This window comes from Syngnathus typhle, linkage group LG22 (genome assembly GCF_033458585.1).
Source record: "Syngnathus typhle isolate RoL2023-S1 ecotype Sweden linkage group LG22, RoL_Styp_1.0, whole genome shotgun sequence".
NCBI lineage: Eukaryota > Metazoa > Chordata > Actinopteri > Syngnathiformes > Syngnathidae > Syngnathus > Syngnathus typhle.
The window spans coordinates 476870-497970 of NC_083759.1; the positions used below are offsets into that span (position 1 = coordinate 476870).

A 21101-nucleotide genomic window follows, 5' to 3' on the forward strand; every position below is an offset into this window, starting at 1 on the left:
ATTTGATACACCAAGCTGATTGAGCCACGCCCACCACAAGTTGGAAAATACTTGAAAATATTGGAAGTCACGCAATTGATGACAGACTTACTGGTCCTGGCACAAGGTACATCTGCACAATGTACTGAGGAGCTTCAATCGTAAGACACAGCATTTTGCATGAGAACATAATAACACCAAGAAACAAAACCAAAACCGTATCAGTCTGGCATAGCTAGTTGGATGACTGACGATACATTATTGGTAGCAAATAGGAGTGTTTTCCGGACCAATGAAGTGAAACTGGATCAAATTAGAAAGGAGCATCATATATTTATTGTTTGGATAGAGGCGTGAAGTGAAATGTTGAACAGAATTGGTCTGACATCTTTTCTTCATTAAACATGAACGACAACAACTCAACTCACCACATTTGCAACTTGTATAGGTAGTGTCACGTTAGTGGGTGCTAATGCATTTTCTGGGGTTTTGCAACATCGCCCAAACGAGGTGTTTTTTTTGTTGTTGTTTTTTTTAACTTTTGATACTGGAGTGAAGAGCCTTTACATTAATGTAAGTAAAAGTTGCGGCTTCTCTATAATATACACACTTGCCACCAGAAATAATCATTCTACACAATGAAACTTTGAGCTTACTAAGCTGCTTAATAATGAACTGATTATGAAATAAATACTATTGTATAACAGGATCCCAACAGCGAGAGTGTAAATCAATTTTTTTTTTAAATAGTAGACAATGACATAAAGGGTGGGCCCTATTTTTTGTGTCCAAAAAAGGCAACAATTTAGTTTTGCCGCTTTGTGTCATTTTTCCATTCCGAAATGTTCTTGATAATGGACGTGATGATACAATCGCTATCGCTTTAAAGCACTTGAAGATAATATTTGGATATTCTGTGACTAGAAATGCCAACGCCTGGCCACGTCACGGGAAAATGTAGCAACCTTTCTACAAATGCCGCTGTAGTTGAGGCGTGTGCGACTTTGCCTGAGTAGATGCGTCAATACTGACCTGGACATTGAACTCTGACCTGTTTAATTGTGTCACAAATGGAATTGGACGTGGAGCCTTGCCATTCAATCATCTGTCAAAATCGTGTTTTGAACCTTGTCACAGCGCTCCGCCCCCGTCGGCCCACCCACGCACGTCTTGGTCCTACGCCAGGATGAGGTTGTTCCACGGCTCGGCCTTTGAGCCCGAAGAGCCGCCGTGACCCCCGGGGGACATCCTGAGAGCCAGGCTTCCGCCTGGAGCCGTCATGTAGGCGGGCAGAGCTGAGATCTGGTGCAAAAGGTCACAAGAATAAAAAAAAAAAAAAACAGGATACTAAATCGTACAATTTGACGGTACCTGCGAGTGTGCGCCGTTGTGGGTGTACAAACTGAGAGTCTCCGGTTCCGTCTTTATCTGTCGGGCTTCCTCGGAAACGGCCGAAGAGGAGGACGAGGAGGAGGAGGAGGAGCCGGGGCCCCGGGGAGTGCTGCTCGGGGCCGTCGGAGTCTCGTCGTTGCTTAGAGCCCCTGCGGAGCGCCACGCTGATGTTTATCACATAGCTCCTGACATTTTTTAGCTTGCTAAAAGAAGTCCCCTCGGTCCATTTCTGGAGCAGAAAGACAATCATTTGCCGCTAACCAATTTGACTCTTGTTCAGGTTCTTGGGTTTGCGCTTGCGGGTCTGGATGCCCTCTTTTTTCATGGCTAGCGGCCGCGGGACCTGTCCAAAAAGGAGCTGGGTAAAGTCAGGGTAAAATACAGCCCCATTCGTATTTCCTCCTCTTTGTTTTTACCCCGTGCAGCTTCATGTAGAGGCCGCAGGCGTTGCACACGGGCTCTCCCTCTGCGTTGCGTCGCCACAGGGTGGTGGTGGTGGTGTGGCAGTTGGTGCAGGACAGGCCCAGCCTCCGGGAGGCCGACTAGAGGACACATGGACGGCTCAGATGGCTTGGCCTCTGCTGCTGCTGCTATTAGTGAGAAAAGCTTTTGGCCCACCAGTCGCCTCTGGGGCTTGATGAGAGGTCTGTTGATGCCGTTCATCTTGTGGTAAAGGCCGCAGGCGTTGCACAGGTAGTGGCCCGTGCCGTCCCGCCTCCACAGCGGCGTGGACATGGCCCCGCAGTTGACGCACTCTCGGCCCTCGGCGAAGTCATCAAAAAGGTCTGCGGGACAGGGACGTGCACCGTCATGCAGCGACATATCACCGGCCGACTTGAGCAAATTGCCGAGCGTGGCAAAGAGCCGACCGACCGACGGCGTCTGGAAATCATTGACCTTGGTCTCCTTTTGTAATATTGGTTGACAATTTTTCAACATAATAAAACTTCTGCCCTTGTTCTATTTCAATGAGATAAATAATGCGACAGAAATGATCTGAAAGAAATATAATGGCAAATTGATTCATTTGCAGAAATGCGTTATAATAACGCACAAATGTGTTTGTGTCTTTTTTTTTTTTTTTTTAACTTGTTTCTTGTAGCAATTATAAATCCAGGGAGTTTTTTTGTTTTTTTACGTAGTTCTGCAAAATGTGGTCCATTTTGGGGTTTCATTTTGAAGGACTTGGTGGCCAGTGAAGGGCTTTTATTTTCCATTGTTGTCATTCTCTTGACATTTGTGCAACCAAAACAAATAATGATTTTTTTTTTTTTTTTTTTTGGGAGGGGGGGTAAATACAGATTAAGAAAGATGCAAATCAACCTTCAGCCCTGCAGCCCTGCTTGTGTGGTTGTGGACCACCAGCAGCAGCAGCAGCAGCAGCAGCAGTAACGGCAGGAGGTGCAGGCCCCAGTGCTTATCTACCCCCCCCCCCCCCCCCCCCTTCCCAGCAGATAAAGCGAGTGCTGGAAATAGAGACGCAATAGAAGCTTCATCACACGGGGAAACATATAGAGACTCGGAGTCTCGCTGGCTTTTCTGCGGGGGCCCTTTATCGCACCTGCGCAAGTGGGGCCGCTATAGGAACACACGCGCTCCTCATGATCATAACGTGTGCTACCTTCTTTATTTTCACCCTGCTGTCTGTCGAATATTATATCGTGATTCAGCAGATCTCAGCCAAGGCTGGGAGCAAAACAGACAAGCAAAGGAAGCTAACCTTGAGTGCGGAAGCTAATGTAGCCAACACATGAACGCGAGACAATACTCGTGTGTAATGTACAAATGTCAGCGTGTCTCCTTATCAGGCTGTCCGTTTAAAAACAACACTTCAGCATCCAACCAGGACAAAGGTGGAAGTCGCAAAATCGACCGTGAACAAAAGCCGATGACGCTGACAAGAAAGGCATGGGTTGCAAAATGCATTCAAACTCACTTTCTTTGATTAGATTTATGTTGATGTGATTTTTTTCAAGAGGCCGTTTCATGAATGAAGTGTGAGTGTGAGTGGTTAGGTCCGATTGGATCAGTCGTCTTATCGCCTGAACACACCTCCGTGTTTTTCATCCAACTCTTCCACATTTCAAGAAATATCCAAAGACGTCATGATAGAGCTCACATGACATTATCAAATCATATTATGCCAGAATGATGTCATTTCATAGCTACCGGCACTGCGGAAAATAATCTTTCAAATAAAGGATGTCCCAAAAATGATTGTATCAATTTACTTCAAATAATACTAAACTATTCAGTTTGAAGTGTTGATTTAAGAAAAAAAAAATGTTGAAATGAAATACCTTCCCACACACACATTAGGTTGAGCTTAAAAAATGAACTTGATTTATTGGATTGTTTTAATTTGATACGTGCAATGTTTCCTAATAATTGCAATGGGGTCAAATTGTTTTTTTTTTTTAAAGACGTATTTTGGGGAGGTAAAGTTGCATTTTTCATGACTTACACAATCGAAATGTCGCCCTTGGGCCTGTGCATAATTACGCGCATTCACGTTAACGAAATTGAGTTCTACTGTACAGTTAAAATTGAACTAAATGCTAAAACGGGACGATTAAATGGAAATTCCGTTTCTTCTCATTTACTCTCTCAACAACAAATAAAGCAAATACGAATAATACAACCAAGAACTATAAAAGTCAAGTAACGTCCGTAAAAGAAATATAGGCGAGCTGCGTGACATTTTGACTTTGTTGAAAATAAATCAATAATACATCTCTTTTGACTTTGTTGAAAATAAATCAATAATACACCTCTTTTGTTCAGGCCCAGCAAAGTAGAAATCTCAAGAGAAACGAATAATATATAGAAGTGGTCCTTATCCCATTTCGGACATATTTTGTGAGGGGTCAAATAATAATTGGCTAATTCCAAGCACATTTTCTGCATGCACGCTCGCTCGCTCGCTCGCTCGCTCGCACGCAGGCTCACCTATGTTGGGGTGTCGAGTCCCGCCGCCCGTCGCAGCACCTGCCTGCAGGCCGTGGAGCACGGGACTCTCGAAAGGGGACGCCGACCACGTTCCGCCCATGTTGGTGCTCATGTAGGCCGGGTAGGGGCTGTGGTAGGCGCCGCCGAGTCCCCGGGCGCCGTAGTGCTCCGCTCGCCCGGTTGCAGAGATGCCCAGCGGGTTACCGTAGGAGGAGGCCGCCGCAGCTGCAGCAGCCGCCGCCGCCGCAGCAGCCGCCGCCGCCGCTTGGTCCTTGGGCCCGACCGAGGCCAGAGGCGGGCTCGCCGAGAAAGTGAACCGCGGCGACACCGGGGAGTGGTTGTACGAGGGCTCGACGCTCGGCTGAGCCCAGCCGGAGTGAGCGGAGGCCGGCGGCTGCGACGCGCCGGGCGACTGCAGGTAGGGCAGCCCAGGGATCATCTGCGCGACCACCCGGGTGGTGGGCACGTAGACCGGCGTCGTGGCCGAGGACGAGCTGCTGCTGCAGCTGCTGCTGCTGTGCAGGAAGCCGGCGGCCTCGTACCCGTGACCGCCGTGGTTGCCGCTGCTGCTGCCGCTACCGGTGCTCATGATTCCCTGGTACATATCCTCTCCTCTCCTGGAAGCTGCACATCCGACTCACCGGAGCGAAGGCAAGTTGGGGTGCACTTGTGCCACAATTAAAACAAATTAAAAAAAACACCTTAGAATGTGACTTGAAGCGTGCTCATCACGTTAAAAAAGAGCTGCAGTCGCTGCTGTCCGCCGGTCAACCAGTGCGATTGAATCTTATCAAATTAACAAGTGAAGGGAGAGAAAAGAAGAGGAGGAGGAGGAGGAGTGAATACTTAGCTCGATCAAGATCTTTCGCTCTCTCTCTCTCTGTCTTTCTCTCTCTCTCTCTTTCTCGGCCTTGCACGCTCTCCCAAAACATTCATATAGCAAATTGCTGTTTTGGTGCAGTTTGCACGTTTAATGCAAGAAACATCTCGAGACGTCTTTTCATTTGTAAAGTTAATCACTCGGAAAGCTTGACACGTCCTAATAATAATGAGAATAATTCCTCAAAATAAATATTCGATTTTTCCATCTGTCTGTCTTTCTACACACCGTATGAGCTGAGTGGAAATGGGGAACTGTCATCAATGTGTAACTGCAAGCACAGCGATAAGCCGGCTAATAATATCGAGGCGTGTCTGTATGGAAGAGCGCTACACCGTCGTCGGAGCAAAGAGTGTTGTGGCGTGGTTGTCATGGTTACCACCACGGCAGCCCCAAAAAAAATGAACTGCAAAGAAATAACACATATGGCCAGGAGTGACTTTTCCTAATCATTCCTTCCGCTTGCAGTTTGTTGCCAATCGACGTGTGTTTGCGTGACATCCTTTGGGGTCAAGGTATGTTGCTTCCAGGAAATCACAAAAGATGTCAAGCAGGCACCAGGAAAAGTGTCCCCGTCTTGGCTGGGCCAGCGTCTCAATCATGTGGGGGTCACACACACACACACACACACACACATGCTCCCAGACTACGGGAGACTCCTGGCTCCAGGAAGAAGCCGTCACATGGTGACGCAGGAAGCCCGAGACGACACCACCGACGTGTCTGGTGTCATTTCACCGCCTCAGCATAAATCTTTTTTCTTTTTTCGCGGTCCCCCACCGCCCATCGCACTCATTCGACTCGGCCCATCTGATCAGGCCAATCATCATTAATGATGAAACAGTGCCAATCAATACGGAGTGTGTTATTGGACAGTATCTCGGCGTTATGCTTGAGGATTAAACGTGTTTGACCAGCTAAGGTCGCAAAGTCACGCAGGCGAGACACAAGTTCTTTCCCTTTGCTCACGTCGAGCAGCCGTGTGTTTGCGGAGCAATAATTAACTCCTCAGTTGCAGGCAGGTTGTCATTGGTTGAAGTGGAGCGGCCGGCCCGACCGTTGGCGCTGTTTGTTGACAGTGCAGCTCAAACACTCAATGACACCTAATAAGGATGCAATGAGCCAAAGTGACGGGCCACGTAGCTTTCAAAGTGGACTGCGGCGAGGGCTCGCTTCTGCTCCCATTGAAAAGGTTCCGTTCTTCTTGTCACCTTTTCCCCAGTCAATATGTGCTTGCTATTCCACACTGTGGCCCTTAAAGCTGTTTTTTTTTTTTTTTTTTGCTGATGTGTATTTTTAGCATTAGGAGCTATCCACGGGGCTCCCGGGTCCTCTCCTGTTGATAAGCAGCAGCCAAAGTCCGCCGGCAAGCCAAGGCCCGAGGAACAAACAGGGAAGGCACGTCCACATTTTTGCAGCGCTCGTGTTGAACGGACAAAGGCCTCGGGAATCACTTCAAGTGCCACTGCAGATTTTTATTTCGGGAGCCTGAATGCAAAGTCAGAAAATGCATTTCTTTCCTGAGATGATGACGCAGTAGGCCCCGCCCGCCCTCACGAGGGAGGGGGGGGGAACGTCAGGTTAGGTAAAGGTGACGCGACGTGGTCGCAACCAGGGGTCGCGCAGAGTTCAGCAGGTGGGGCTGAAGATGCCTGGATGACAGCGACTCGCTTCCTGTCCCAAATCAAGCCCGCCCCCTTTTTGGGAACTCAGGAAGCAAGAGGAGAACAAGCGGGACTGTCAAAACACAAATAGTCGATAACAGCGGGGAAATATTCCTGTTTGGACAAAAAGAGCATGGAAAGAAAGCCTTGGAGAAGGAGAGCGCAGCGCGAGCGACCGAGAGGAGCACAGCGAAGATGCCGCCAGACGCAAAACAAAAGCGGCTCCGCGCTCGGCCCGCTCTTATCTGCCGGCGGGCCTTATCCAGCGCCGGGCCGGCTCTGTTAGTGTAACCCCGATCCCCCCTCCCTCCGCTCTTCTCCTTCCACCTCATCCCTCGAAACCAAAAAATACAAAGGCCCGGCCCTTCTTGGCGGCGGGCCCGAGCGGACCCCGTTATCAGCGCCGGCCTGACGTCACGGGGGCCCGCCGGTGCTGGGGCCGGAGACAGAGGCCGATAGCGCCGCAGGGGCTGCCGACGCGCGGGCTGTGGGAACCGAGGACCAATAGCATTGGCACATTGAGGCCAAAGCAATCGAGGGGGGGACTTTTGGGCATTTGCGGTGTCCGATTAGTTGGGCGGGGGACGGGTCATCGGGTGCAGGTTTGATGGGAGAGGGCGGCAGTGGTCCAAGTTGGCTAGGTTCACATCATTAGTTGCAGGTGCAGCATTCCCAAAGAGAGCAAACACCCTGGCTCGGCCCAGCCCGGGCGACTCCCACTCAAACCCTCTGTGGTCACAGCTCGCCATTCGGACCTTTGCTTTGGCTTGGGGAGGGAACCGGGCCATCAATCTGTGCCTCGCCTGAAGGTTCATTTCCACATTGGCCCTCCTCGGAGCGTCTCAGATGTTTTCCGAGATGGATCTCTCGGATGGGGAGTGGAGACACACTTATCAGTGGCTTGTCCCCGATAAGACGGAGAAGATTTGTAACGGTTACGCTCGCTCAGTCCCACGTTTGTGTGTGTATTGCTCCCCCCCCCTTTTCTCTCTTGCTGACCTCCGCAAGTGGGAGGAACAAAACGACGGCCTTGGCAGACGGCAGCGGAGGGGTGAGACGTAGCCTAAGAGTCGGGCGAAAAAAAGCAGGCCAGCGTTGTTTTCCCAATGGCTGCCCCTCACTCCCCCCTCCTCCTTCCTAAATGGCGGCCTTGGCTGCAAAAGAATGAGTCGAGTTGCGTCAAGAGGAAGGAAGAATCGCAGGTAGCAAGAGGAACGTGAGTGGAACGCCACCCAGCCCTGCCTCCTTGGGCTCCGTTTGCGCAATAGCTCATTTCTCTTTTTAATTGGTCCCGAGCGACTGCGGTGGTCTGGACCGCTGCCGGCTTGAAGTAAACCACACTGAGCAGAGCGAGCGGCGGATGGTAGAGTGCCAAATCCTACCTGGCAAAGACAGCTTTGGATGATCCAAAAGTTTCTCGCTTCTGCTAAACGAAAGCTTTTGTTTTCTTTTTGAGCCTGGCCCCAAATACCACACGGACGGACGGACTCCCTTTATTGGACAGCTCTTGAGTCAAGCCAGCCAAACTTTGACGTTTACTTTTAAGTCCTCATGGGGAGTTTGCTTTGTTGCGTGGCATCACGTTTGGCTAACTCGGGTGATTCCGATGCATCTGGGCTAAATCTTGCCATCCCAAACAACATTTCCGTCATCGTCGTCCTCCTCCCACTGCATGCGTGTGTGTGTGTGTGGCTGGACTGCGAATCCATCAAAGCTTATCATTCTAAGTAAACATGACAGAGTGGACACAATGTCTTGTGTGCCGCCAGACTGGCTATCTGGCGCTTGCGAGGCGTATCTGCCATGATGTAGTGATGTGGCGCTGGCTTCGTCTAAAGCAGCGTCTGAGTGCGGCCGTGGGAGCATACATACGTACATCTATCTCCGTTCCGTGTGTGTGTGTGCACGCTCAAGTTCCCTCGAGCGGGAACATTACCTCCACGGTGCGTAAAAAGCTGACTAAGTGCGGAGATGACGAGGTCATAAATCATACTGAAATTTACGGCTGATATTTATCAGCCTCTGTTTGTGGGGCCTCATATTTGCACCTATAGGCTCTTTATTTTTTGGGGTCAGAAAAGGATTCTTACTGCGCGAGACAAGTCTCTTTTTTATGGCAGATGAAATCAGGGGAGAGTTAAAAAGCACACAGCCTGTTTTTCGAGATGCAGGCATTGAGATGGATACAAAGTAAGTCAAGCCATTTTCCGTGGCTCTCAGCGCGCATGTTGCGTCCAGTCCACGTGTTACAACATGGCTGATAAGCAAGGTAAACAATCGGCCGCTCTTGTTTGCGCCCTGGCCACGGTCATGTGATCTGGAAAAAAATAGAATACTGAGCAAAGAGTGTTGCAGGAGTGGGCCCGTATTGTGTTTTTTTTCTGTCTACTTTTGGAGGCTCCTTCAGAATCCGCACTCACGCTTTGAGAGCAGAAAGCTCAGCGCTGATAACCTCGGGCTGAGCGCGTCGATCCAGGGTCAGAGGTCACGCGCCGGCTCGGCACAGCTCGTGACGGTGGCCGTGGTGGCAGCGCACCGGATGGATCCAAGCGCGTCTCCATCGCTTTCGGGTTCGGATAGATCGGTTAGGCTGCATGCGCGTTTGTGCTCAGGGGGCAATTAACCTTACTCGGTAATGCGTTGAGTGACGTCACCGATTTGGGCGCACCGGAAATAATGCGTTTTACAGTCGCTATTTTAACTTGATCGGATAATTATTATTACTATTATGATGTATTGCGCTATCGATGTGACGTAACTTGAATAACAATTAGAAACAAACAAAACAGCGCTTTATTCATTCAAGCTTCAAGAATCGCTGTTAAGTTTTCAAGAGGATGCTCTTTAATCAGCTCTATAAATAACAAGCGCAGGCGCCTGCCTCGAATCTTTCTCCTCCTAATTGGCGGGCCTGTCAACTATCCTCGTTCTGTCTTGTAAACAAAACCGACGGAAGAACTAACTTCCTTTTCACACGTTATATCGTTCGAAAGAATTGCAGGCCCCCCTCGTGTGCATCGATGACGGTTTGTGTGACGTACGAGAGCGTTGTCAAGCTTCTCACAAGTAGCGGCGGGCGCTCGTCTAAGCTGGACGGACCTTTGCGTGACGTCATTTGGGAGCTCCTCAAGGCCCCTCCTAAGTAACATGTAAGTGTTGGCCATTTATCTCGTCACTTTAGCAAAACAATGAAAGCTGAAATAAAGACTTTTTTGGGGGGGGAGTGATGCAATCTGATTTGGAAACATGTCGAAAAGTGAGACAAGTGGCCAGCGGCGTCTTCGCTCATGCAAAATGGTGGAAAACATTGCCACCTATAGGCGAAATGCCTGGATTGCATCCTCTTTGGATCAAGTCAAAAGCCTTTTTAATGAGGTGCCATTCATTAAATGGCGTTTACTTTCATATCTATATTTACCTCGCCACTGTGGTGTTAAGTGTTTGTACTGCTGTTTTATTCTGAAGGGCCAAACAGGAAGTTGGGGTGGGGGGTGTTCCGGTGATGTGGAATGGCTGCGAGTTTAGAAGATATGAGACGCAAATAAAGACCGTCTAGTTGCTCTACAAAGTGTTGGTTGAATCCTTACGCCCGAAACGCGACATGGTGTCAGAAGTGGATCGACTGTAAGAGCTTACTCGCCGGGGATTGAGAGTAGGTCGTGCTGGAAGAAAAAGTAGCCCTCGCCACACGCAGAAAGATGTCGGAGGGTAACGCAGGAGCTAACGTGGCGACTCCACCGCACCAGCAACAGGCTAATCCGCCCCCGAATGCCACATTCACCATTCAGCCTCCTGAAGCATTTGATTTTTCAAGGCCACAGCAATGGGAGAAGTGGATACGGAGGTTTGAAAGATTCCGACTTGCTAGCAACCTGCACCTGAGTTCGGAAGCTAATCAAGTGAACACGCTCATCTACTGCATGGGGGACGAAGCAGACGACATACTTCGAGGTCAAGCTTTATCGGACGCGCAGAGGCATCAGTACCAAGCAGTAAGAGACACTTTAGACATATATTTTGTGCCCAGAAAAAACATAATTTACGAGAGGGCTAGATTTAACCAAAGAGTACAGCAAGTTAATGAGACTGTAGACTCATTTGTCACTGCCCTGTACGCGTTGGCCGAAAACTGTAACTACGGAGCCTTGCACGATGAGTTAATAAGAGATCGTCTCGTCGTGGGACTGAGAGACACCAGTTTAGCTGAGAGACTCCAAATGGACAAAGATTTGACGCTGGAAAAAGCCGTGAACCAAGCCCGGCAGTCAGAAGTCATCAAGAGGCAGCAAACCGATATAAGAGGGGAAAAGAAAGCGGACCTAGATGCAGTGTCAGTGAAATACAAGAGAGAAAAGTATTCTACGTACAAAGCCCCAAGTCTACCAAAACACAAAATGGCTAAATCACCAAATGAGAGTCAGTGCTACAGATGTGGTAGAAGCCCAGCACATGGCAAAGGACAGTGCCCAGCGAAAGATGTAACCTGTCATACATGCGGTAAAAGAGGACATTACAGTAAAGTATGCAAATCTGTTAAAAATGTACATATGATTGAAACAGAGAAATGTAACGAGACACCTATATTCCTTGGTTCAGTACATGCAGGTTCAGATCCTTGGTATGCAGACATAACCATCAGAAACCACAAAGTCAGGTTTAAAATAGACACTGGAGCTGATGTTTCTGTTATCCCAGCCCAGATGTACTTTTGTATAAACCAAAATGAAACAGAGCTGTGTAAACCAGATAGACCATTGATTGGACCAGGTGGCACTCCACTCAATGTTTTAGGTATGTGCAAAGAAACACTGTGTAAAGGTGAACAAAAGATTCAGGAAAATGTGTATGTTATCAGAGACTTACACATGGCGCTGTTAAGTAGGCCAGCAAGTGTCAAACTAAACCTTGTGTCTAGAGCAGATAGCATAGACATTAAAATGTTGAATGAGAACTACCCTAAGTTATGTCAAGGGTTGGGTTTAATGCAGCAACCTTATACTATAAAGTTGAAACCTGATGCTGTGCCTTTTTCCCTTTCCACACCAAGACGCGTTCCCATTCCTTTGTTGGGAAAAGTTAAAGAGGAACTGGAAAGAATGGAGTCAATAGGGGTGATCAGCAGAGTTGAAGAGCCAACTGAATGGTGCTCAGGTATGGTCCCAGTGCCTACTAAGAGTGACTCAGTGCGCATATGTGTCGATCTCACCCACCTCAACGAAGCAGTGTGCAGAGAAAAGTACATCCTGCCTTCAGTTGAACAGACACTTGGATCCCTGACTGGAGCAAAAGTCTTCAGCAAGCTCGATGCAAACAGAGGCTTCTGGCAGGTTCCATTGGCACCAGAGTCAGCACACTACACAACATTCATTACCCCATTCGGACGCTTCCATTTTAACAGACTTCCGTATGGAATTGCCTCAGCCCCGGAGCATTTTCAGCGGAGAATGTCAATGATTCTCAATGGGCTGCCTGGCGTGGTTTGTCACATGGATGACATCCTCATCTGGGGGAAGGACCAACCAGAACACAACGCCAGACTTCACACAGTGCTAAACAAACTTCAAGCGGCCGGTGTCACGCTAAACATGGACAAGTGTGAACTGAGCACGCAACAGGTGAAGTTCCTGGGACACATTTTGTCTGCTGAGGGAGTCAGACCAGACCCGGACAAAATAAGAGCTGTGATAGCAATGAAGGAGCCGTCAAATGTCAGTGAAGTGCGCAGCTTTCTTGGAATGGTTAACCAGTTAGGAAAGTTTATCTCTGGTCTGGCTGAAAAAGACAAGCCCCTGAGAGACCTGCTGTCAAAGAAAAACCAGTGGGTTTGGAGCCATGCGCAGCAGAACGCTTTTGATCAGTTGAAAAACGAGCTGGCATCCACTCCCGTTCTCACGCTCTATGACCCAAACAAGGACTTGAAAATGTCGGCAGATGCCTCGTCTTATGGACTTGGAGCAGTCCTATTCCAGAAGGAGAGTGAGGAGTGGAGACCAGTAGCATATGCTTCACGTTCCTTAACAGAGACTGAGCAGAGATATGCACAGGTGGAAAAAGAAGCGCTTGGATTAACGTGGGGATGCGAAAGATTCAAAGACTTTCTCATCGGGAGACATTTTTCCCTAGAGACTGACCACAAGCCACTTGTCAGCCTGTTGGGACAACAAGCACTAACAGAACTTCCACCCAGGATTCAACGGTTCAGACTACGGCTCATGAGGTACAGTTACTCTATCTCACACACCCCAGGAAAAGCACTTCTCACTGCGGATACACTGTCACGCGCACCTGTCAATCAAGAGACAGACTCTAAAGCTACGGAGGAACTACTAAATGATACAAACATCTATGTGAACGAAATAGTCAAAAACCTACCTGCTAGCTCGACATATATCACACAATTAAAAGAAGAGCAAAAAAATGACAGTGTATGTTCGGAACTCATGTCATTTTGCCAGAGAGGCTGGCCAGACTACAGCCGTCTCATAGGTCCAATCAAAGCATATTGGCCACACAGAGACACATTAACAGTCCATGACAAACTGTTACTGAAAGGCACCAGACTTGTTATTCCTACCACTATGCGCAACAAAGTCCTGGTAGCTCTCCATGAGGGACATCAGGGCATGTCAAGATGCAGACAGAGAGCGAAAGAGGCAGTGTGGTGGCCTGGTTTGAGTAGCCAAATAAATGAGCTTGTGAAAAACTGCACCACGTGCATTAAAGAACGTGTCAATCCAGTGGAGCCTTTAATGCCCAGCGAGCTTCCAGAGAGACCATGGCAAAAAGTAGGTGCAGATCTTTTTACACTCAACAACAGCAACTACGTACTTCTGGTGGACTACTATTCCAGATTCGTGGAGATAGCTAAACTGACACCCACTAGATCAGAAGACGTTATAGTACACCTAAAGTCAATTTTTTCCAGACATGGTATTCCGGAATTCTTCTACAGTGACAACGGACCTCAGTTCTCTAGCCAACAGTTCAAAGATTTTGCTGCAGCCTACGGTTTCAGACATGTAACCAGCAGTCCAAGGTTTGCACAGAGCAATGGTGAGGCTGAGCGTCATGTCCAAACTGTTAAAGGACTACTCAAGAAGGCAAAAGACCCGTATCTTGCACTGTTAGCTTACAGGGCGACCCCTTTGGCTAATGGATATAGCCCAGCTCAACTTCTAATGGGAAGAAGACTTCGCACTCCAGTGCCCCAGCTCCCTTCGTTGCTTGTTCCCAGACTACCGAACAAGGGCTTTGTGGCGTCGAGGGAAGGGGAGATGAAGTTGAAATACAGTGAGGGGTACAACAGGCGACATCGTGTGCGAGATCTTCCTCAACTGTCACCAGGACAACCGGTATGGATCACGGACACTAAGAGTGAAGGGACTGTCATTTCTTCTCACTCAGCACCCCGCTCTTACCTGGTTGAAGGTCCTTCCGGAGCCATCAGGAGAAATAGACATCATCTACTGCCAATGCCGGAAACTACACCAAAGATGGCAATCCCAAGTACACCTATCAGTCCAACAGAGGATACCTTACCAACACCAAACATAAGTGAGTCCCCTGTCCAAACTCCAAAGGCAACAAGTCCTGTCAGAACAAGGTTTGGCCGTGTTGTCACAAGGCCACAAAAACTGGATTTATAAGCATGTATGTATGAAAAGAAAAAGGAAATGTTTAAGAGTGGTGTTACATGAAAAGAAAAAGGAAATGTTTAAGAGTGGTGTTATAAGAAAAGAAAAAGTTTTTCCTTCATGCAAAATTAGTACGTCTTCATGTTTGCAAAGAAAGGGGGATGTGGTGTTAAGTGTTTGTACTGCTGTTTTATTCTGAAGGGCCAAACAGGAAGTTGGGGTGGGGGGTGTTCCGGTGATGTGGAATGGCTGCGAGTTTAGAAGATATGAGACGCAAATAAAGACCGTCTAGTTGCTCTACAAAGTGTTGGTTGAATCCTTACGCCCGAAACGCGACAGCCACCGGAAGAAAAAAACAAACATTTTTTTACTGCAGAGGTGACGCGCATGATATCATCAATCAAAGTCTTTTCTGTTTCTTTGTTTTTAAAAGAATACCTCTCAAAGATAGGCTGACAAATCCAAGTTAGAGGGCCCGAAAGTTGGATTGGAGCACGTTAAGAGCGTCTGTTTATTGCTGTTTATATCGGATTCCCCCCGTAGAGGGCGTCAACGTCGCGTCCAGCTCGAAAGGAACTTGCGCAAGGATGCACGCGAGGTAATGTGCTAAAAGCGCTCTTTTGCCATCAATTGCATGACACTAGACTTTGGAACGATGGCGTCATAAAGTCACAGGAGGAGCGGGCGTGGAACGTGCAAGGAACGAGTCGCCTCGCGTTGCGTCGCCTCGGCTTGCGTCGCGTCGCCTCGCCTTGCGTCCCTCCAATCGCCCGCCCATTGTCTTGGCAGCAAAGCCGCTGCTACCAGTTAGCAAGCGCGTTAGCATCATCAGCTGGGGAAACTGGACCTTGCTCCTTCGGCGTTCCATTCGGGACGCAAGCACAGACTGTTTGCTTGCAGGCAGGCAGGAAGGAAGGAAGGAAGGAAGGCGGACGTTGGCGTCGTTCGCTCCGTCCGTCCCTCCGTCGGTCGATGGCGTTGTGGAATCATGCCGTTGTGTGAGCAAACGCCGATGCAAATGCAGCTAAACGGCAAGAGGGTAAAACGTCGTCCCTTTCACCACCAATTCGCCTGCTTATGTAACGTTGGCTTGTCTTCGTGCAAGGTTCGTAATGGTGCCCAAGTTCAACGCTTTGGGGCAGGAATGCTCGCTCGCTCGCTTAATAACACGGGGGACAGCGTTAAGCGTAAGCAGATGTGTGTTTTAGTTCATGCACAGTTTGAAGGATGCCCCCGCCCTTGCCCTCGCTTTTGTTGTTGCACCGAGCATGACCGAAGGCTCTTAACCGGGGTGTGTGCATCTTCCCTTGGCAGGAGGAGACAGACGGGCGGCAGCAGCAGCAGCAACGTGTAGGGTGGCTGGATGAATGCAATTTGATGTGGCCGAGCATGCACGTTTAGCACCGATGGAGAAGAGGGACAGAAAGCCGGGCTATTTTGCCAGGTAAGGAACGCTTTGGCATGGCTACACCAGTCTGCCTTGCCTTCTACTACGCGTTGCTCGGGCGACAAAGAGGGCAAGGGAAGGGCGATTTGGGGGAAATAGTGCAGTGAAACAGATGGCGCGCTGGGGATTCCTGAGCTGCACCGGCCCAGCCCAAGAAGGGAGAGGCCTCATCGACCCTGCCTCGCCATCCATCCCATTAACAACACTTAGGATGCTCAACTATGGCTTTTAAATGTCCCCATGTTCAAGTGGCCTGACGCACTTGGCAGCTTAAGCGCTTTCAAAATGACGGCCGTGAGATTGTTCGCTTGCTAGTTTTGCTGTCCATCCGCCAGGCTGAAGAGGCGGCGACAGCTCAAGCAGAGCCAATCGGAGAAAAGCGCCGGCGAGCACATCGGCTGTCCGGACACCCCAAACGACAGCCCCAAGAAGGCCACTTCGGCCGGCGCCAAAACTCCCAGCGGCCCAGGTAAAGACGGTGGTGCACATTGGCTTGGATTTCTCCTCCTGATTAGCTAGCTAGCAACCCACATGGTGCCATTTGCTCCCATGAGCTCATCAGGAAGTTGCGTAAGCCGTTTCCTGCTACAGCCGGCCGGCCAAGTTGCGACAATCGGACACGCCAGACAATTCCACTTTGTTGCCCTAATTTCGTTTCCGTTTACATGAGGTGTGGATTATTTGTCAAATTCAAGGGTTAGGAAGTTCACCTCATCATGATGCAAACGTTCACGCTTGATCGATTGTTGGCTGTCTGCAGCCAGCTTGAGTGAAGTGAAATGGCTCAGACGGCCATCGTCTTAGTCATGCCGCTCCACTAAAAGCTTCTGTGTCTCTTGGCAAATGTGTGCATGATAACGGCGACTGACTGGGCTGGCTAAGCTTTTGGCTTTTACAAAATGGGAGACAAGCAACTCCTGGTACTGAATTGGAGCATCCGGAGCCTTCGCGTTAGTAGCAGCACGATGAATGGGCCATGTGCCTCGCAGTCGGGAGCTTCGGCGTTTCATTCTTAGCACGTGACAGCTAGCTGGCGCATTCGCTCGCTCCGTACGACGCTCACTCGTCTGTCGTCTCGCTCGCAGGCGACGGCTCGAAAAGTAATAAACCGGCAAAGAAGGAGAAGAGGAGGCCACCTGGGACGGTGGACTTTGTTGTGAGTAGACCCGAGTCGCGCGGCGTCGCCTCCCGGTTCGTCCGCCGTTGACCCCATTTGTGGTAGGTGGGACCGAACGATTCCCTCAACAGCATCGCCCTCAACTTCAACATCACCCCAAACAAGCTAGTCCAACTCAACAAGCTCTTCTGCCACAGCGTCTACCCTGGTCAGGTGAGAAACGGATCCAATTGACGTGTTCCCAGTTTTAATCAACGAGGTTGTTTGCCCGTCGCTCTCGCAGAAGCTGTTTGTCCCCGACGTAAGCCGGACGGAAGTAAAGGCTGAGGATGACTCGGACCCGTTACTTACAAACGGGTCCGCGGCGCTGACGAGTCCCGTACGTAATTGCTGCCTTAGCAACGTACACTCTGAAGTCAACGTTGATCCAAATCTAACGGACAAACTTTTGGTCTTCAGGAAGACGGTCCAAACTGCAGGCCGGCGCGGTCCCTCCGACGCCAGCTCTCCCCAAATTCCGAGGACGAGAGCCCGGCCACGGTTAAATTCATCAAGATGAGCTGCAAGTACTTCACCGACGGGATGGTGAGTCCTGAAGTTCTTTCAACTTTGATCGGACTGGCTTTGCGCAGCAGCCGGATGGATGTGACGCTCTCCGCAGGGCGTGGTGGGCGGCGTCCTGATCGTGACGCCCAACAACATCATGTTTGACCCCCACAAGTCGGACCCGCTGGTCATCGAGCACGGCTGCGAGGAGTACGGCCTCATCTGCCCCATGGAGGAGATGGTCTCCGTGGCGCTCTACGACGACGTGTCGCGCATGAAGCTGAAAGACGCGCTGCCGTCGTAAGGCCACGCCCAAAACCACACTTGATGCCTGTTTGCAAAAGTGTCCCATTGGATGGAGAACCTCACACAAGTTTTCTATCCGTCCTAGTTTTGTCCTCTTGGCTTTCATGTTTTAATTTCAATCATGCGTCATTTCATTTGGACCTTATTTTTCTTTCACCACCCCCCACCCCCCCTTTCCATTTTCATCCTCACTTGACCCCCACAGCGACCTAGCCCAGGATCTGTGTCCTGTCTACAGGCCCGGCGAGTGGGAGCGCTTGCCCTCCGAGCGGGACCTGAACCCCTTCAGTCGCTACAAAGCGCTGGACGCCAAGCGGCCCATCACCCTGGACGACCTGGAGTCGGCCCTCTTGGACGCAGGTGAGGACTCGCTCGGAAAGTCTACCTTCCGACACGCCGGCCCACGCCGCTCCCTCCCCCCGTCTTGTCCCATGACAGTCGGCACGGAGCAAGGAGAGCAAACGGACAAGTCTCCCTCGGATGAAGGCTTCACCGAGCTGGAGCCCGTGGAAGAAGCGTCCGGCGCCGTCCAAAGACGGCAAGGGGGAGCCGATGACGAGGAGGAGGACGAAGGCTTAGCACGGAACAGCTCCGTCGAAGACGCCGAGTCCGTCCGCTCGGAGGCGGGGCGGACGCGCGGGAAGCCGAGCGCCCGAGAGGCCGCGTCAAACGTTGCGGCGCTCCAAACGTGCGAGAAGGCGACGGCCGATGTCGCCGACAATCCCCAGAAAGCCCAGCGGCTCGGCCAGGAGGACGGACGGAGGGAGAGCTACGACGCCGCCGACGTCAAGACCTGGCTGATGGAGAGGATTCAGGCGCCCATTGAAGGTAAGGGTGGACAACAGTATGGGGACAGCTGGCCCACTAACCAACGCAAAGACATGCTTTTGTCCTCCGAGGAGAAGAGCAAGAGCCCGCCCATGTTCCTGTGCTTCAAAGTGGGAACGCCAATGCGCAAGTCCTTCGCCACCGGGACGACGTCCAGCCCGGCGCACTCCTTCGGAAGCTCGGCAAAGAAACCCGAGTACTGGTTTGCTGTGCCGCAGGAGAGGTCTGATGAAACCTTGGCACGCATGACAGAGAGATCCGGCCGGCGTCTTTAAAGTGACATGTGCCTGCGTGTTTCAGAGTGGACCACCTGTACGCCTTTTTCGTCCAGTGGTCTCCAGACGTGTACGGCAAAGAGGCCAGGGAGCAAGGCTTCGTGGTGGTGGAGAAGGACGAGCTGGACATGATCGACAACTTCTTCGGCGAGCCCGCCTCCTGCAGCTGGGAGGTCGGAGCAGGCACCGGCGGCATCCCGTCAGGGTTTGATCTGCGCTCAGCCGTCCCGATACTTTTGTTTCCAGATCATCACCATCGACGAGGCCAAGCGGAGGCAGAGTCTGGGCAGCTGCGACGGCGAGCTGCCGGCGGACGGGCTGCCGCTGCTGAGCGACGCCAGCCATTTGCTGCAGGACACGCACGTGGAGAAGGTACGGCGCCCTCTGCTGGCGAGAATAATGCACGGCCTACCTTAACGTGAGCGACGGGCACGCTCTAGCTGGCCTGCCGCTTGCCGGCCCGCGTGCAGGGTTACGTGTGGCGGCTGGCCTACAGCACGGTCAAACACGGCACCAGCCTCAAGACGCTCTACCGGAACCTACTCAACGTGGACAGTCCGGTTCTGCTGGTCATCAAAGATGCGGATAACCGGGTAGGCAAGTTTGCCGTTTGGCCCTTTTGTTTAAGAACTCGTAGCGACGGATGTTTGACGTGCTGGCAGATCTTTGGAGCATTCTCCACTCATCCCTTCCGAATAAGTGAGCACTGTTATGGCACCGGCGAGACCTTCCTCTACAGCTTCTGCCCCGAGATCAAGGTTTGTGCTTTTTTGTTTTCCAAATGTCTATTGTTGGCCTTAGCCAAGCACGTAAGACTGCCTTGCTGGCGACCTGTTTGCAGGTGTACCGCTGGACGGGAGACAACTCCTACTTTGTCAAAGGCAATATTGACTCGCTGCAGATGGGAGGAGGCGGGTAGGTCCCTTTTGCGTGGTCATTTGTGGCACTTGTTGACCCTTATGTTGTTCCTTGTCTAGCGGTCAACTGGGTCTGTGGCTGGACGCCAGCTTGTACCGCGGCACCACCACAAAGTGCGCCACCTTCAACAACCAGCCGCTCTCCAGCCGGCAGGACTTCAACATTCACACCCTGGAGGTGTGGAGCTTCGAGTAGCGCCGTCGCGCCTCGAGGAGGAACACGTAGCGCTTGTAAGAACAAGGTGGCCACCCCCATGGCTTTAGGTTCAACCAGTGGCTCCCAACCTCCATTGCCATCCGTCTCGGTCGCTAGCATCGTTCAAATGAGAATTGCCCTGAGCTGAGCGTGGTTGTCAACCACCGGGTTAAACCGCCGCCATTGTACGAACGTACAGACCGAAAATGGAAGGCGAGATTTGCCGTTGGAATTCCGGAATATTCCCTTCCAAATTCTGCATTTCCTCTCCGTCTAATCTGACCGAGCGAGCCTGTTCAATGACGTTTCCTCGTCGACGTGACCGCAAAGTGTTCCACGATTTCATTTGCTGACCAAATACTCAAAGTGTTTTACGTCGTGTTGGTTCTATTTCTACGAGCAAGGCTGTTTTTTTTTGACGCTTGTACTTTTTTATAGAGACAATGTGCTTTTTTCTGTACGTATACAGCACTGTAAATATTGCGACGCAAGCCGACAAGCACTATGGTCCCACTGACCCGCCCCCGTTTACGGACGTCAGAGGCGCTTTGAAGCCCGAAGACAATAATGCTTTGCACTAGAGGATTAAAAGGCATGTGAAGTGCGTCCTTAAATTAGGACTGGGTGTTGTCCCCACACCACTGCAAAAAGGGAATCCCGTTGGCACTCTTTCCATACCACTAACTGCATAAAGACATCATTGCGTCAATGCACCTGGATCTGACACTGCTTTGGATATATTGTGCGATCATGAGTACTGTGCCAGCCATAGCCATGGCAGTTGTGTAAAACGAGCTGTGACGTTCGTTGTCCTTGTTACCGTGAATGCTCTTTGAGTATTCTCGTTGCTTGTGAATCCCCAAACTGCTGTCTTGTGTGAGTGAGGCTCTATTTATTGTGGTGGTGGTGTTGCAACTCCATTTAAAAGGAATAAATGTTGCATACATATGTCAATGTTCAAACTGTGTGGT

The 21101-nt window shown here is 50.5% G+C and overlaps 3 protein-coding genes across 9 annotated transcripts; 2 read left to right on the top strand and 1 right to left on the bottom strand.

The window, feature by feature from the left end:
* Positions 1–308: 308 nt before the first annotated feature.
* On the bottom strand, positions 309–5628 carry gata4 (GATA binding protein 4). Its single transcript, XM_061270383.1, has 6 exons — positions 4321–5628; positions 1990–2156; positions 1788–1913; positions 1633–1714; positions 1351–1520; positions 309–1281 (listed from the first exon to the last, which is right to left on the bottom strand). The coding sequence occupies exons 1-6, from the start codon at positions 4922–4924 to the stop codon at positions 1156–1158; spliced, it is 1275 nt and encodes a 424-aa protein (XP_061126367.1). The 5' UTR covers positions 4925–5628; the 3' UTR covers positions 309–1155.
* Positions 5629–10319: 4691 nt separating this feature from the next.
* On the top strand, positions 10320–14834 carry LOC133146688 (uncharacterized protein K02A2.6-like). Its single transcript, XM_061270645.1, has 2 exons — positions 10320–14216; positions 14293–14834. Exons 1-2 carry the CDS (start codon positions 10563–10565, stop codon positions 14416–14418), a joined length of 3780 nt encoding a protein of 1259 aa, XP_061126629.1. The 5' UTR covers positions 10320–10562; the 3' UTR covers positions 14419–14834.
* A 145-nt stretch (positions 14835–14979) lies between these two features.
* Positions 14980–21092, top strand: LOC133146366 (nuclear receptor coactivator 7). 7 transcript variants are annotated; one of them, XM_061270051.1, is made up of 18 exons: positions 15115–15537; positions 15604–15685; positions 15813–15942; positions 16281–16414; positions 17031–17101; positions 17168–17275; positions 17346–17441; positions 17522–17647; positions 17724–17908; positions 18120–18274; positions 18353–18742; positions 18794–18965; positions 19043–19190; positions 19264–19389; positions 19458–19610; positions 19680–19775; positions 19859–19932; positions 19995–21092. In XM_061270051.1, the coding sequence occupies exons 3-18, from the start codon at positions 15866–15868 to the stop codon at positions 20128–20130; spliced, it is 2247 nt and encodes a 748-aa protein (XP_061126035.1). In that variant the 5' UTR covers positions 15115–15537; positions 15604–15685; positions 15813–15865; the 3' UTR covers positions 20131–21092. The 7 variants fall into 7 exon arrangements, with proteins under 7 accessions (XP_061126037.1, XP_061126039.1, XP_061126035.1 ...); XM_061270053.1 differs by lacking the exons at positions 15115–15537; positions 15604–15685 and adding an exon at positions 14980–15096; XM_061270055.1 differs by lacking the exon at positions 15604–15685 and having other exon boundaries at positions 15114–15537; positions 18153–18274.
* The last annotated feature ends 9 nt before the right edge of the window (positions 21093–21101 follow it).

Excerpts from the sequence above, each read along its gene's own strand:
- gata4 (XM_061270383.1), bottom strand. The coding sequence starts at position 4,924 with ATGTACCAGGGAATCATGAGCACCGGTAGCGGCAGCAGCAGCGGCAAC. Across the intron at positions 2,157-4,320 it reads GACTCGACACCCCAACATAG|ACCTTTTTGATGACTTCGCC; the intron begins GTGAGCCTGCGT and ends CCTGTCCCGCAG. Across the intron at positions 1,914-1,989 it reads TCAAGCCCCAGAGGCGACTG|TCGGCCTCCCGGAGGCTGGG; the intron begins GTGGGCCAAAAG and ends TGTGTCCTCTAG.
- LOC133146688 (XM_061270645.1), top strand. The coding sequence starts at position 10,563 with ATGTCGGAGGGTAACGCAGGAGCTAACGTGGCGACTCCACCGCACCAG. Across the intron at positions 14,217-14,292 it reads AACTGTCACCAGGACAACCG|GTCCTTCCGGAGCCATCAGG; the intron begins GTATGGATCACG and ends ACCTGGTTGAAG.
- LOC133146366 (XM_061270053.1), top strand. The coding sequence starts at position 15,866 with ATGCAATTTGATGTGGCCGAGCATGCACGTTTAGCACCGATGGAGAAG. Across the intron at positions 19,191-19,263 it reads CCGCCTCCTGCAGCTGGGAG|ATCATCACCATCGACGAGGC; the intron begins GTCGGAGCAGGC and ends TTTTGTTTCCAG. Across the intron at positions 19,611-19,679 it reads TCAAAGATGCGGATAACCGG|ATCTTTGGAGCATTCTCCAC; the intron begins GTAGGCAAGTTT and ends ACGTGCTGGCAG.